Here is a 15,954-nt window from a genome sequence, read left to right as displayed (position 1 = left end):
GAAATTTAAAATGCCATTCACAATTCTGTCAAACATGTGAAAGAGAACTAATTATTTCAATCCCCAACATGTAAATTTTAATAGCTTTAAAAAGTCCATCAAAAACACATGGTCTAATTAACAACACAGTTTACAAGCTTCAGTGGTTATATTATCTCAGTTTGAGTGATACTGTATTACTGCAGTAAATTCAAAATTGCTGTATGCTGAAAACTGATTGGTATTTATCTGAAAACATCAGCTACAAATAAAAGCAAGGTCCTAATCCTGCAACCAGACTCGTGCCAGTCTGGAGCTCCACTGGTGGCAAATTCATCTGTACATGCAGCCTTGCAGGATCAGCACTAGGAGTGACAAATTGGTGCAATGTAGGGCCAGGGCGAACTGCAAGTAGGCTGTATGATAGGTACTGGGTGTGAATCACCTTTTATTTACAGCCACAAGTTGAGCATGGTAGGGCAGCCTGAGCTCGGACAGGAGTGAGGGCCTTTCAAAAAGGCTCTATTGCACCAGGGTTTGGCACTCTTGGGTATGTCAGTTCTCAGTGTTCCCCGCACTACTATCTTTGTAACAAAGGGAAAACAGAGTCTGCAAGACAGAAACAAAAATCGCATTGTCCTTTCCTGTAAAAGCTCTCAGGACAAGGAGAACCAAGCTTAAAAATCCACCCATAACCATGAAAAATGTTGACCCCCAGCTATGAGAAGTGGATGCTTGCAATAATGAAAGAGGTAATCTAGAAACATTTCTGGAAGGTAGAAAATGGTTTTAAGGTTTGTTTGTTTTTAAGCAAAGAAGAATTAAATGACGGAAATGCCAGGAGAGCAAATAACATACTGCTGCTAACAGAATCACAGCAGTCCCATTTAGAGTTTTCTAAAGCTACAGTGCTAACATAAACCAAATCTGTCACTTAAGAGCAGCCAACATAAAGAACAAAAAGCAGGCCTGAACATGAGCAAATGTGTTCTTGGCATTTGGGAAAAAAACCTGCAGTGACTGATGTATCACCATCACGGGTAACCGCTAAAAAGGAAATTACAATTCTCAAGCCTTGAGTTCCTGATGATGTGTTATCATCTCCAGGTCATCACGTGATGAGGACAGGTACAGCTTGCATCAATAATGTAGCTGAAAGCCCTGTGATACGTGGCTTTATAAGGCAAGAGGGTGACCATAAAAATTACAACACCGTTTGCTGGTGGAGGTCAATTATATCAAAAAAGGATCAAGCGTTTGATCCTGTAATAATAAATAAATAAATAAATAATATTAAAGAAAAGAAAAAAACACCACAACTGATCATTTGAAAAACAAAAACAACCAACCTCATTTACTGAGAGGTTTACAGTCATCATTGCTTTCCTAACATGCCCTAGGCAATGCCATCATTTTACATGGACATAAAGACAGGAATGTAGCTCTTGATTTGTACATAAGAGCACTCTTTACAATTCCAACACCCATTTACTTAAATCCTGTTCCCAGGGCCATGGGGAGGAAAAGAAAAACTTCTGAGGAACCTGCAGAAAGCTGGCCTAAAACATCAAAGCTATTGCGGAAATGACTCCAATTTCCATCCAGGCTTTGAAAAAATAAGTCAACTCCACAACAGTTTAAATGGTTTCTTTTCCTTTACAGCAAATGTACAAAGAATGGCTCTGAAGAGTATTTGGGAAAAACATCGTTTCATTCCCAGGTGAGAAGAACAGAAGGTGGAAGGGTCAAGTACCAAAATCTCACTTTAAGATTTTTGCTGAAAAGCATTGTAAGACAGAAATTCCCTAAGCAGTCTCACAAGGCATCTTTCATTGATTCTAATAGGTTTGGGATCAAGCCTTCATAGAGAGGAGAAAACCCATGGGCCTTATAACACTGAACCTAAATTAGGTATAGTAGAAACAATTAAAACTCTCTATTGCTAGCTGCTTTAACATTGATTTAATCTTCAGTGGCACGGTATGCACAACACCCAAAATAGATGGTCTGTAATTAGCTTCTCCATCATTTCCAACTCAGCACAGCAACCCACTCTCATCCAGCTCCCTCCCTGCTCCTCGACACCCCACCGGGGGCCTGTCCCCAGTGACCCATAAGCTACTTTTGAGTCACAGATGCAAACAAAACACAACAGAGCATCACAGCAAGCGAAAACTGAGCAGTCCCTGCGCTGACTTGCACCTTCTTGGCACGGGGACCCCAGCTTATTTGTCCCCTTGTAAGGGAGCAGTGGGATCCACTTACTGACCACAGCCCCGTAATGGGTAAAGACCTCTAGATCTAGCAGAGCAAACAAGAAGGCACAGGGCAGCGCTGCGGGGTCCCAGCACAACCCGAAGCCCAGGTGAGGGGCAGGCAATGCAGTCAGTGATCAGGGCGGCAGCACGGAAGGACAGACCGCCCCACTTCCAGACAGATGTTTGGAGGCATTCTGCTGCAGCACCATGTTAACACCACACAGTAGCCTGCCCCTCAAGTGGTAATGGAAAGGTTTAAAACCAAGTAAGAAATAGAGAAATAAATAAAAATGTGACTTTTTTTTCTTTTCTCCAATCGAGAAAGACACAGGTTTGCAGCTTTCACACACACTTTAATGCTAGCCTTCCTCCCTGCACACAAGCAAATGACAAACTGGTTTTCTTCAGATATGAGAAAACAGTATTTTGCATCGCATTTAACAGGCCAGAGCAATGAACTCAATACCCTGCCCTGCCCGTCACCCTGACTAGTATCATTTCTCGTTTTTAACTTCTTCCCTGTGTCTTCTTTTCATCCCTTTCTGTTTTCTGTAATGAACGGTGTCTGCAGTTGCCTTCTGTTGGAAAATCTTCTCCTTTCAGTCTCATGGTGGGTAGCGACAGAGACCACAAGTAGGATGGAGGCGTTTTCACCATCATATTGTCTTATCACACTGTCTGTCACCTAGCCCTGGCTGCTGCACATGCGTTGCAGCATGGTAGAAAATACCTGGTGGGTTTTTTTTTGTTTTTTTTTTTTGTTTTTTTTTTGATAACATGTAAGAGCTCCCTGCTGCTTCCAATGACAGGTGAGCCATGCTGATGGCAGCCAAGCAGCAGAAATTCTTCCTGACAAGCATGCACAGGAGCTGGTGTTAAAAGTACTTAATTCCAGCCTTTCTCAGCACCACTAACAAAACCTGATGCAAAACTCGATGAACAATTGACTTTGCAGAAGCAAGTGGATTCTGCTATGTTTTATTCATATTATTTTGTTGTTGTATTATCTGTTTAGCGGGAGTACAAACCAGGTCTTGCTTAAGAATTGCGGCAGTGTCATTCTGAAAAGCCTGATCTAGAGACAGCATAATGAGATGAAGCAGTGCTGAAAACACTAGTGAGAACCAGAGAGAAAAAACACTTTTACAGTGGAGTACAGCACTCTTAGAAAACTAAAAGGGACCAGCAGGGTCACTGAATCCACGCACTGTAACTCAGACAAGAGATAACAACCACTTCATAAAATCCTAAGAAAACTACTGGTGATATATGCATAAATTGCTAATAAGATGCCTTTCTTGGTAGAAGGATTACAGATACCTGACAGCTCCCTTTTACTTGTTTCAGCTCTAGTCTTGGGCAAGCCCTAGATGAAGGCAGATAGTTTTCTCAGAGTTTCTCAGCCTCTCATATCCCAGACCAACAATTACTTCCTTTTGAATAACATTTAAAGACTCTTGCTCTGCTTCTGTATAATGTGTACCATGCTCTTCACCCAAATTCTTTAGAAGCACCTCCTGGGAATATACATACAGAGAAGAGCAAGCACGTTATGGCCCATATCTATCTTGCAAAAGGGAAACCGTCCGCTAATATAAAGGTGTTTGAGCAGAAAAGACTGGATTTGGTAACACATGCAGCATTTCATTTTTGAGTGTTTATTTGCACATTGCTTGGCATTTGATTGTGCTTCTAAGTAAACATGACCACCTTATTTTGCATGGGAAACTGAAGACCTCTATTAAAGAGCAAGTTGTTTGGCTTGTTATTATCTAAGTTGACTGGTACTTGGAAGGTATAGTGAACCTTCAGAAAATGTTTCTCATAGCTTCCTCCAGTCTACATAATGCTTGAAGTGTGGCAAGAGTCGACATGGGATAATCCTATGAACATTTGTTTGGCTTCTCAAGCAACGTTTGTAGCTTGTGCTGAGCTCCAGACTGCCACGACTACTTTGTTAGCTGTAAATCAGTCAGCTTGTGGTGCGTCTGTATGAATATAAACACAGTCAATATTTACTCAAAATCAGGTAACCATGATATAAGAGTAACAGTAGTCACACTGAACAAACACAGCACTCCAGCACATGAGATCATTTGCTTCTCAGGGCACACTATCAGGGTCGAAAGGCAATAGTCACTGGTTGCACCCAGTCACACACACCATGTTGACCAGACAGGAACCAGACTCCACTTGAAAGCTGCAGGGTTATGCAAACGCCATGCTGTGCTGCAGCTGGTACACTCAGCAGAGAAGCAGCATAAATCAGTAGAGGCATAATTTACAGCTTTAGACCCCAAATGAATAGTGTCTAACTGGCTAAATCATCAAATGATATGAACATCAGCTACCTATGCCAATTTCAGCCAATCTACACTAAGTTAACTGAGTGCTAACAGCTACTCCAAGTATTTACCTACAGCTTGTAGGCACCCCCTTCCTCATATATAATAGAAAGTACTTTGAGCACACCGATATCTTACAACATCACACAGAGGTGGAAAATGGCTGTTGCAACACAGGAAGTCTGCAACAGCAACAGAAATTGAACGCTGATCACCCCTGAGGTTCATCTCATGCCCCGACCACAAAGTCATTCTTTCTTATCAAAATGGGAAGCTTGTCTTTCTTGATGATATTCTTTACAGTCTTCCTAAGCTGGAGTCAACGTAAAAACAAGGTACCATTTGACTGCATATTTAGGCAGGTTAAAAAATTTATTTTCAAGATATACTTAGGTAATCTACAGCACTGTAAAACTAACTCAAGTTTTGTGTCTGGAGAACTTCCTGAATATTTTACAGGATTGCTCCTTGAAACAAAGCAGGCAGTAAGGCACAGTAGGGTGACGTATTGTAATTGCATCCTTTTCATGAGATCTCTAGTGATTTTGGCCACGATTTCTTACTTCTAAGTGAGTTATCGCAAGCCATTGATTCCTTACAAAGTTAACAAGCAATAAGACAAGTTAACCTGGTGCTATTATGAGGCAATAATGTTGCCATCAGTGCATGTAACCACTGTATTTTGTTCATTTTTCCCTCAGGCACAATACAAAGGAGTCTGATCACATTTTTCAGCCACTATTCCACAATTAGACTGTATGCAAACTGCATAAACAGCAAAAGCATGCTGCAATTCAATTCTCTATTAATCTAGATGATGAAATAAAGAGGCTTCCATTAAGACTCTCACTTCTTAAAGATACAAATTAGATAGAAACCAAGACTAGCAGAACACTCAAAACTGGAGACCAGTTCTCTTTTGTCTCGTCAGCATATGCTGCCGAAATAACCTGATTTTAAGAAGTGTTTGTACTTATAGAAGTCATGCAGTCACCACTATTTTCTTAACCCTGATATGAAAACTATCACCAGCGGTGGCACTGTCAAGAAACGTGAAAAGTTTTTTTGCACTTCCCGTTTCAATCTTTCTTTGCTGTCTAGCCCTGCTCCCTTCTTGCTAGATGAACTAAAAAACACGTTTGCCTCCAAGCAAGACAAATGTGTATACTGCCTTTTTGGAAGTGTTCCCTTTTGTCTTTGTCAATGCATGTAAAAATGCTGAAGTTGTGAACTTTTCTTGACCTCTCCATTTCCTTTGTAGCCTAAAGAGCTTTGACATCACAGAGCATGCACAGAGAAGCAGATGTAGGACTTGGTAAACAAGACATGCAAACAGGTGAAGAAAACTTTATGGGCCATGGTTCTGAAAAGCAAAGGCTCACTAGCACAGAAACCATAAGAGATATTGTTTTCAGATCTAAAAACTTAACTAAAAGCTTTGATTTAAAGCCTAAAAAAGAAAATGGTGGTCACAAAGCATACTGACAATAGTGCGCTTAAGCCCTTACTGAACGGTACAGTACCCATGACAGAAGCAGGACAACATCATTTACTAAATTTACAATCCGCATCATCTCTGTTGTCTATCTATATAGTTCTTACAACAAGTATATTAGTGAGAAAGCCACTGAAATGGTTAAGTTCATGATTATATTAAAATTATGTTCTCCATGCCTGGCTTGATGGCCAGGAGGTTGTCAAACAGTGATCAGAGACTTTAGCGTATAGTTCAAAAGTTACATGTGAGCATCACAAGGAAGGTTCACATTGACTGAGGAAAAGCAAGAAGCATGATGTGAAGCCATCACAGTGCCTCCTCTCTCTAATACATGCACTCAAACTGTACCAATACCAGCTTTCAGGAGAATGACTCCAGGGTGATTTAGTACCAGCGAGAAGAGCATGATGCAAAACAGCAGAGAAAAAGGAGAGAGTCTGTGCTCACCTATGTGGGATGCCACTAACACTTAAGCTCAAAACCTCACTGCCCTTTTTTTTGGTGTCTTTTAAAAAAAAAAAAAAAAAAAGAAAACAAAAAAAACATTCCCCATAGATGGGGTAGACACTAACACTTTCAAAATCAGAGCCAAAGGCCAAAATTTAGCAGTCACTGTGAAAAAAACACATCTCACTTCAGATGTACTCCCTGGCAAGAACCAGACCCGCTCCAGGAAAACAGGCTAGGTTCTGGAAGCAGACAGGCAGAGCAGTGCAACTTGCTTGTGTACCAGAGTTCTGCTTAGGATTTCATCTGAAAATAGCAGTACCAGTAGTAGTTTAGTGGTACAGAGTTTCTAAACACTGTATCACATACTCAGGAGAAGATGTCTCATGGAAATACTGATCGTGTGCCTTTGCCAAGATCACAGCTTTGCCTGCCAAGTACTCACCCCTGCCTTTGTTTCAAAATCGTGACATTTTCGTGCTTGCTTTAGCATGAGTATGAATCAGCTTTACACTTCATTTTTATATGCCGTGTTATTCCTGCGCAGCAAATAAAACCCCCTAACTAGAAGTACAGCAATTCTGTAGCAGCTGAAGTACAAAATCAACAGTTACCCATTTTAGATCCATGCAGCACTTGAATTCTGGTCCCCCAGCAATCTAACTAGATCATTACACATCATTTAGTTTCCACAAACCCATCTTTATAGGCAAGGAGCACTGCTGCACTCACAAACACTGCCAGGTCCTAGTTTTGATAGCGTCATTCTCGTTTCAGACACGGGCACATGTACACAGGCAGCATCAGCTGAATGCTGGCGTGGAGCACACGGCCCCTGGTATGTAGCAGGATGAGCAGCTCTCTTGAAATGCAATGGCACTTTACGGAGCAGCTGAAAAGGTGGTGGAAAGAGCCCTAGCATATTCTCAGGCACGGATATGATGTTTTATGTATGCAACACAAAGAAATACAGCTTTCAGCTTTGACTTCTCAGCTACTGAAGCGAAACCACACGTTAAACAGATGCGCACCAGCGGGCACTGGCAGACCCCACCTCCCAGTCCCTCTCCCCCAGTAGGGTGGGCAGGGGAAGCCATCACGCACCCGACATCTCCTGTCATGAGCCACGCTGCCATTTCACTTTGCACATACCTGCAGCTCTGAGGCTCCCTTGCTAGCTCCAACCAACTCCCCCAAATCCCAGTGCCCCTCCAAGTATCTACCACGCACTCGGGATAATACTGACAAAGAGTAATTTGGAGAAAATTAGTGCTTAGAGAAATTAGCTCACAGTGAGTTTCAATCTTCTGTCTATGTTCCCCAAATACACAGAAAACATAAAAGGATTTACGGTAATAAGTAATCTGGGATGCAGAGAGAAAACAGGCAGAAAAAAAGCTGCATTTGTAGGTCTACTCTGTTGAGCACCACGACTTGTTTCACCAAAACAGAAGTTTCTGCCAAACTTTAAAGCTCGCTGCCAGGAATGTAGCACAAATCATGCCTTTCTAGCGTTTTTGCAAGCTACCCTATGATTTCAGATTGACAACGTCAGAATTGTGAGCAAAACTGCATTTGTGTGTGACAGCAAAGTATTTAAACAACTAAAATTTTGCTTAACACATTACAACACTCTCCATTTCATAAACACATTTAAATGATATTATAATAGAATTGGAGAGGATAATTAAGTTACAATGAGGACAACGCAGTGGAAAGTCATCTACAAGCACTATGAGATTCATAAATGAACAGTCTCAACACAAAGTCCCATTTTTATAACAGATATGATGAGGCAACTGTTTAGATTAGTACCAGTGCAGACTACTACCTACCTCTTGGGACAGGAAGGGAATAACTTGTGCACATATAGCATTCAGCCTCTTGACAATTTCTGCCTGCAAATGACAAGAAGAAAGAAGTTTTAATTATATAAATTCTCAGACGCAACTGTTATCCATGAGCACAGGACATATTTTTGTTTGTATCCATCTCTAGCCATCTTCTGGCTAGGATAGCTTAGCAGAAGCATTTGGGAGCCGGTTTAATAGTTCCTAGCAGACAGTCATTTCTGGCTAAAAAGTTCTACAGTTTAGAACTTCCATATAATACAAAGAGAAGTTAATTTTCATTATATAAACAAAGACATTTGTTTTTAAGGAAAGACTCTTCAGGAGATTTAACAAAAAAGAAAAACAAAATACCGTGTGTTGCACTAAAATCTCTCCTAAAAGGCAAAAGGAAGTATCATTTCAAATTACAGCAATGCCACTGTAAGTGAAGGGATCAGATAAACCAAATATTTCTATATGTACACTGGGAGAACATTAGCAATACTACATACAACTTCACTGATAATAATTTTACACATATTTTATAAATTTGTATTTATATATTCTTACATAATTGTATCATATTTTTGCCATTATCAAATCCAAGGTTAACACTAGTTACTTTCATGATACAGACCATAATCATGATCAGAAACGGATAATATATGATGCTTTATTTCCACACTGCAGATCAATTCTTATTCTGTGTATCTAATCTGCAAATCTCAATAGAGACAGAGGAGATTTGGAGAGATAACACAAGAATTACAGCTTTAGTGACAGAATATTTAAAGTGATGTAGACTTCCTTACAATAAATTGTAACTTTCTTATAATAAATTATAACCAGGGCCAGTTCTTCATTATACAGTAGGACAGAATGCTCTTCCTCTTGCGAAATCACTAAGCATGTGACAAAGACATATAAACTTGTGCAATTTGGGCTTCCTTCTTTTATCAACAACCCCTCTGGCCTTTTTGCTATGCAGTCTCTTAAATTGCACAACCTTAGAAATGAACCGACAGAACAGAAAGGCCCAGAACTAACATTAAAAAAGACAGTACTACACAGAAAATAAACCCGTGTACAAGGAATATTACAGTTAGACAGCTGCATAATCAGAAGACATGGAATGCTGGAGGTAAGGGCACATATGAAACTAACTCTGCCCCCTTGTGCGTACTGTGACACATTCGTGTTTACACATGCTACTTCTCAATACAATTTCTTCATTTCTCCAAAATCCATTTAAACTCCCATAGGTTATTTATGTATCAATCTCAATGTTGCACTGTCCCAGCATCTTCTTACTGATCTTCATGATTTATGCAAGTCCCCATCTCACTAAAGTTATGCATTTTAATACATGTTTGACATTCATCTACTGGACGTTTTCTGTTTTACCAGCAAGCATAGACACCTTAAATGACACTTGAGAATATGTTCATCACAAAGCTAAATTATCTGCTGATTTCAAAGGTCTACACATGCCTATAATATCAGACATGCTACAATGCAAAACCTAAATACTCCTTTAAATAGACAGTGTTTGCTATTTCATCCTGAGATTTATGAACCGCTTGTTACATTAAGCAATACAGGGAGCTACGAGATGTGTGTGTCTAAGCTTCAGCCAGAAAGGCTTTGTGATCTAGTACTGCATTATTTGAGAAGCAATATTTGATTAAGGAATTGTAGACTGTAATACAACGCACTCTTACAAAGTACCTGTGCTGTAGTAGTTCAAGCACCATTAATTCAGTCATTTCCAAATTTTGGGTCCCAGCCACATTTTTTTTTCCCCTAAGGAATCTCCTGAGTGCCTTAAAACCAAAAAGAAAACTACATGTCCTGCTCTCAAAGGCTTTTCCACATAAAGAGAAAACACCAAAGCACTGCTGTCTGTGACTCAAGCTGGAGTCCCTCTGGCCTACCATTTAAGCAGTAATAAGAAGGAAGTGATGCTTTCCTCACTATGGAACAACTCCTCCTAAAAAATTCCACACATAAAATGCCTGTCACAACTACACACACCTCCCACACAGTCCCCAGGTGACTTTTCCCTTGGCTATGCTCAGCAAAAGACTACTCCTCACTTCAGCTGGACAACTCAAACTCATTGATGGAATACGAGCAGTTATACAACCTGAACAGACCTCTTGGTATCAGCTGCACCAGGGTACAGAACAGTGGGGATCCTTTCATGCAGGAAGGTGGAATCAGCGAGAAAGCACCTGGCCCAATGTACAGAGAAGAAAAAGAGCTCAGTGAGGGATTTAGGAGATGCTGAGACATCCCTCAGCCATAGTTCTCAGCTAGCTATGGGACCTGCTGGACCAGTCACAACAGAGCTGAGAAGCCCTTCCTAGGCACAGCCTTTAGAAGTAAGATGACTTCCTTGTTAAAATGGTCTTCAATTCCTGTGGCAATGAGCTTTCCTCATTGTGTGGTTCTGCGTACACTTGAATTTTACCACCTGCAGCACTAATGCTTCAATAAAATTCAGAGCAGTTTGCAGAAAGACAGTCGTTTTGAAGAGCAAAAATAACTACTACAAGGTCCTGGCAAGGGAAGCAAAAGGAGGAAGTGATCAGTAATAAGTAGTACGCATCATCTCATGGTGCTGCTATGCAAAAGGCAGTGATAGAGCCACCTGATGAAGAGTGAGTCAAAACACCAGTTCTGGGAGTAGGCCACTTCGCATGGCACTCAGCAGACCTCTCTGCTCCTTGGCAAAGAAAGCATGCAGCAAGGAAACACCCCAGAGAAGCAACGGGACTTCACCGAGGGTCTGCAGAGGTACAGCTCGACTGAGACATGGACTGCCTGGCCCTGGAGATCACAGATCACAGGAAAGAAAGTGCCAGGTACATGCACAAATGCTATGAAGGACATGACACATTGTGCAGTCTGACAACCTCAAAAGACATGATCTGCTTTTGTCTGCCAGAGATGGGGAGACTTCACAAAGGGTACGCAATCCACTTTATTATTTCACAATGCTTTGGGGCTTGACTATAAAGCAACCGCATTTCAATTTTCTCAGAAAGTTGTCTTTGGATGCCTCTTGCTGTTTCCAAAGCAGACATTGAGAACTGTAAAACAGACACTGACCTATTCTTGAATATTCAAGGATGAAGTCTTCAAAAATCTCAAAAATATTCCAGAAAGAGTTACACTTCAGCATTAGCCCTGCAGATATTGCTGGGAAGACTTTAATTACACTTCAATTAGTCCTTAAATTTAGAAAAGAAAAAAATCAGAGGCTTCTTTACAAACTAGTCAAAAGCATGGCCTGCAGATGAAGTTCACCTAGGTTTACGTTATGTTCATGTTCCTACAAGTGTTGCCAAAAGCATCTGAAATGCACTTCAGTCCACCCTTCTTCCAGCTACTCTGAAACCCCACAGAGGTGCTGGACTCAATGGCAGAGGGACATTCAGCGCTTGGGACTGAAATATGATGCCCAAAGCAGCATACAAAATTTTAAGGGGAACTTGCTTCTTTCATAAATTTTCATACAATTTCTCTAAATTGTAATTTCATACCAACAATTTGTTTCTTTAGCCATCAGCAAGTATTTATAGCAAAAAGTATGGGCAAGCTGTATGCTCACAGCACATTTGTCAGCTTATAGCAATGAGCAGGTTATCAGAGGCAGAAAGCTGTATGATCTGAGAATTCAAAGTGGCTTTATAAGCAGCTGAGAACACATGGTTAAAAAAAAGACATGAAACATGTTTAGTGTTTTAACAGTAAAGTCTCCTGATGCATGCTGTGTACTCAAACCGTCAAATGTGAAAGGCATTTTTAAACAAATGCTTATTATTTTAAGTGTAAAGATGGCAGGGATGCCTGAGGATACTGTTCGTTTTGCCTGAGGAATGTTGTCTGCAGTAAGCATTTCCAGTGGTCCAGAATTGAATAGTTAACACAACAACACTCAGCGATGCAAGAATGTTTTCTTATTGCCTTGCTCAGTGTTAGGTGTTAAACCAATGATCTCAAACCATAACAACTCAAGAGCCAAAACACACCTTTTGTGTATTTGTTTTTTGCTTAATATGAAAAAAAAAAAAAAAAACACAAGTAAGTGATGTACAAAACAAAACTTGAAACAGACAGTTTAATCTAGTAAATACAAAGTATCCTCTGCCATGGCACTTTTGCAATTAACTGCATAGACTAATCCAACAGCAACGCGCTCAAGTGCTTATTACAACTGCAATGTAACAAAAAGCTAACCAACTAAAGCTAGTCAGAGTGGATCTCTCACAAGGACACCCTAAGATCTGAAGGTGCAGACACTGATAATGCAGGCTAGCGTCTTGGTAGGCCTACTACAACCGCAATTAGACAAGACCTGAAAACTCCCACTGGTGTAATGTACAAAGTAAGAGACAAAACAAAAACACAAGTCTGCTTTACATTTCCACGTTGACAGAGATTTTTAAAAATATACATTTTAATACCAGTTTAAGACCTTCTATTTTCTCTTAGATGTCATACCAATGTTTTTTTCATGATCAGCCTAATTGGCAGGAGAAGGAAAAAGTATGATTTCATAAAATAAGGCAGCCAATTCCTCACATTGAAAGCTAAAGTTGCCTCGGAAACACTGCTGCTTCCACGGCCATCTAATTTTGCCTCTTTTGTCCCATGGGACCAAGCTTTAGAGAGGCATCATTTATTTACAGGCCTTTCCACTGGGCTTCAGTTATCGGCCAATAATGCTGTGGACACACACTTCTAATGGCCTATGTTTTGAAACCAAGTCTAATCTAATGGCGCAGCGCCCAAACTCCTTTTCCAGCATAGCCATTAAAGGATGTAGGTTATTGCTGTTGTCACCATTGATATTTGTCATTGTAATGTAATTAGGGCCCTAAAATGATGCATTACAGCCCTTGGCACAGCTTCTATTAAAATCTTTTCTTCTGCTCACTGAACTGCGACCTGCTTTCTGATGAATAACAGACAGACAGCTTTAGGGTGAGGAGCAGATTCATCAAAGAAGTATTTTTCAGCATTGGAAATAAAATAAATAAATAAATAAATAACGGAGGGCAACCTAAGGAAAAAAAGCACAAGGAAAAAAAAGAAGAAGCACAGAGAGCATTTGAATTTCATCCGACCACTTGAAATTCTGATTGCATCTGATGAATCTTTCTTAGGACAATATATTCCCAGCCTGTGAATCACATGGTTAATCAGGGCTCTAATCTGCTATCCATCAGCCTATGCCAGCACTGTAACTTCCAATCAAATTTATAGGTTATGTGGGTCACGCATCCCTGAACAACTACATTCACAGATATCCCATTTAAACCGGCACAGATTCTGAAATGCTGTTGTTAGGGTTACTGAATGTTATAATACTATTCAAAGCTTTATGAAAGCTCCTGATAAACAGCTGCTAAATTATTGCCTGTGGATACAGCATGATGCTCTGAAATAGCATTAATGGCCCAATAAAAGGGCAATTGTTCATGCCAAAATATAAAAAGGATAGCTTTTGCTGCCATAGTTTGTCAAATATGTTAACAAACACCGACACTTCTATTACTCCTTTCCCTAAACACAAAAGATGTTTGGTTTTGCATAAAAACACACCAGCATGGAAGCAGAAAGGATGAGGGAGAGGCAGGCAGCGAAGGCTCGAGTTGGAATTGTCTTTTTACTTATCTAACACAAGCTTGTATTGTTTGACTCCCTCTGAGAGCCACCTAAGAAAAAACACTATTTTAACAGTTTTAAGCTCTCCAAAACAATTTACATTGTTGCTTTTTTTTCTTTAAATGAATGGTTAAACATTTCCTAACTATAATGTTAATAAATATGTTTTCCCTTACGTTTTTGGTATGCATATAAAGAGATGATAACAAAATAATTGTGCCTGAATCTGACCCATGTAAAGGAATGAGGACCTGTATCAATCAATAGTGCCTCAAAATTATTAAAAGGATACAACACAAGAGCAACTGCTTAATTCCACAGCTCAGCCAACATCTTTTTGACCAAAGCAATGAGGGAGCAGTATTTAAATGATGCTTAATTGCCTACATACACAGACCAGTATATTTAAAAATCTGACCTTCAAATACACAAGTGCCTCTGAAAACTTGGGTACTCCCGAAAAATGTTCAGCAGATAAGCCTGTGGGCAAGGCTGTGCAGAAGAAGCCCCCATGAGGCAGCCCAACCCAGAACAGAGCTAGTTACTGGTGTCAGAGTGCTCATGGCACAACTGCTGCCCAGCAACCACCAGCTGCACGCATGAGAGAGAACACAACAGACCACCACACTCCCAAATTCCTCTGATGGTAGCACCTATGGACTTAGTTCAATTCACCTTTGCAGCACACAGCAAGAATTGGACTTAAGCACATGATAAAATATGGGAACGTGTTTAAGTACCTTGGTAAGTATTCTAGCATATGTCCCAATTCTTAACAGAATTGGAGCCTCAGAGAGAAGCAAGAGTCATATAAACTTCAGATACTGAAATACTCAAAAATGTTCTAACACGTACAGAGTTGAGAATCCATTTGTTGCTTTAAAAATCTCCATTTGCATTCCTTTTTATCAGAGAAAAAAGCAAAATTGGGATTTTATTTATAGTATATAAACTTCAGGAAAAATATTTCCACTACATTTCAAGAAGTTCCATAGTTATTACAATTATAAAAAATTGCTGGTAAAGAATTACCACTGGAGGCTGTAGGTCTGTCAGTGGAATGGAAACAAAACTACTATATATGTATTGTTGAAATAAAACAGAATAATAAAACACTATTGGGAAACCCATTTCAGCAGCCAGTAGGAAAAAGAATATATGCAATTACACTTTCAGAAAAATAATCTGAAACAACTGTTATTTCAGGTTTAATTTGTTTTACACAATGCAGCCTTTGCCAAAAAGATCAATCTAGTTTATTAAGTGCTTACCAAGAACACATGCACACACCCATAGTATCTAAACAAGTGTTTCACAAATTAGTGAGAGAAAAAACATTATTACACTGTATGAGACATATCACGATTCTGAATAAAGTGAGCAAAAAAGCTAATCTTAGTATTTCACAGAAAATTAACTCTTCTTTCATAAAGAAGAATGTGTTTTGTTTTAATCACAGACTGTTGTCTGGAAGTGCTTACTCCAGTTCTATGGAACTGGAGAAAATATTGCAAGCCCTGAATATAAAATTCCTCTTCAGCCATTAAGGAATGTTGTTTGGAAACAGAGATGCAAAGAATCTAGTCCTGTACTCAAAGAGAATGGAGGACAAAGATCTCTAGTGAGAGGGACATTAAACAGAAAACTTCTTCGTTAAACTTGAGCAATAGAAGATTTATTTTTTATTTGTATGAAATGTACTTAGAGAGTTGAATGCAACAAGATCCTGCTAAATAAACACACATACCTACCTCCCCTCACTTTCCTAATCAACCTCCTTTATAAACATTGCAACTAAGCCTATAGAGTACTGTAAACTTGATAATTACTCTTTAATAAATTAAAGTGCTTATTTTGTACAAAATACTGAGGACAGCAATATAAGCAATAGACTAGAGTGGCAGAATTTTCAAAATCAA

The 15,954-nt window shown here is 39.7% G+C and overlaps 1 protein-coding gene across 2 annotated transcripts in view; it reads right to left on the bottom strand.

Moving 5' to 3' along the window:
- LOC309890207 (transducin-like enhancer protein 4) overlaps positions 1 to 15,954 on the bottom strand; it is a 97,834-nt gene that overhangs the window by 57,281 nt on the left and 24,599 nt on the right. For both annotated transcript variants that reach the window (XM_082783880.1, XM_082783881.1), the window contains exon 5: positions 8,363 to 8,425. In XM_082783880.1, coding sequence (XP_082640006.1) covers positions 8,363 to 8,425 — 63 coding nt within the window. The remainder of the gene's footprint in view (positions 1 to 8,362; positions 8,426 to 15,954) is intronic.

The sequence above is a fragment of the Aythya marila genome, assembly GCF_965140915.1.
Source record: "Aythya marila genome assembly, chromosome: Z".
Classification (NCBI taxonomy): domain Eukaryota; kingdom Metazoa; phylum Chordata; class Aves; order Anseriformes; family Anatidae; genus Aythya; species Aythya marila.
This window is presented reverse-complemented; position numbering and strand designations above follow the sequence as displayed.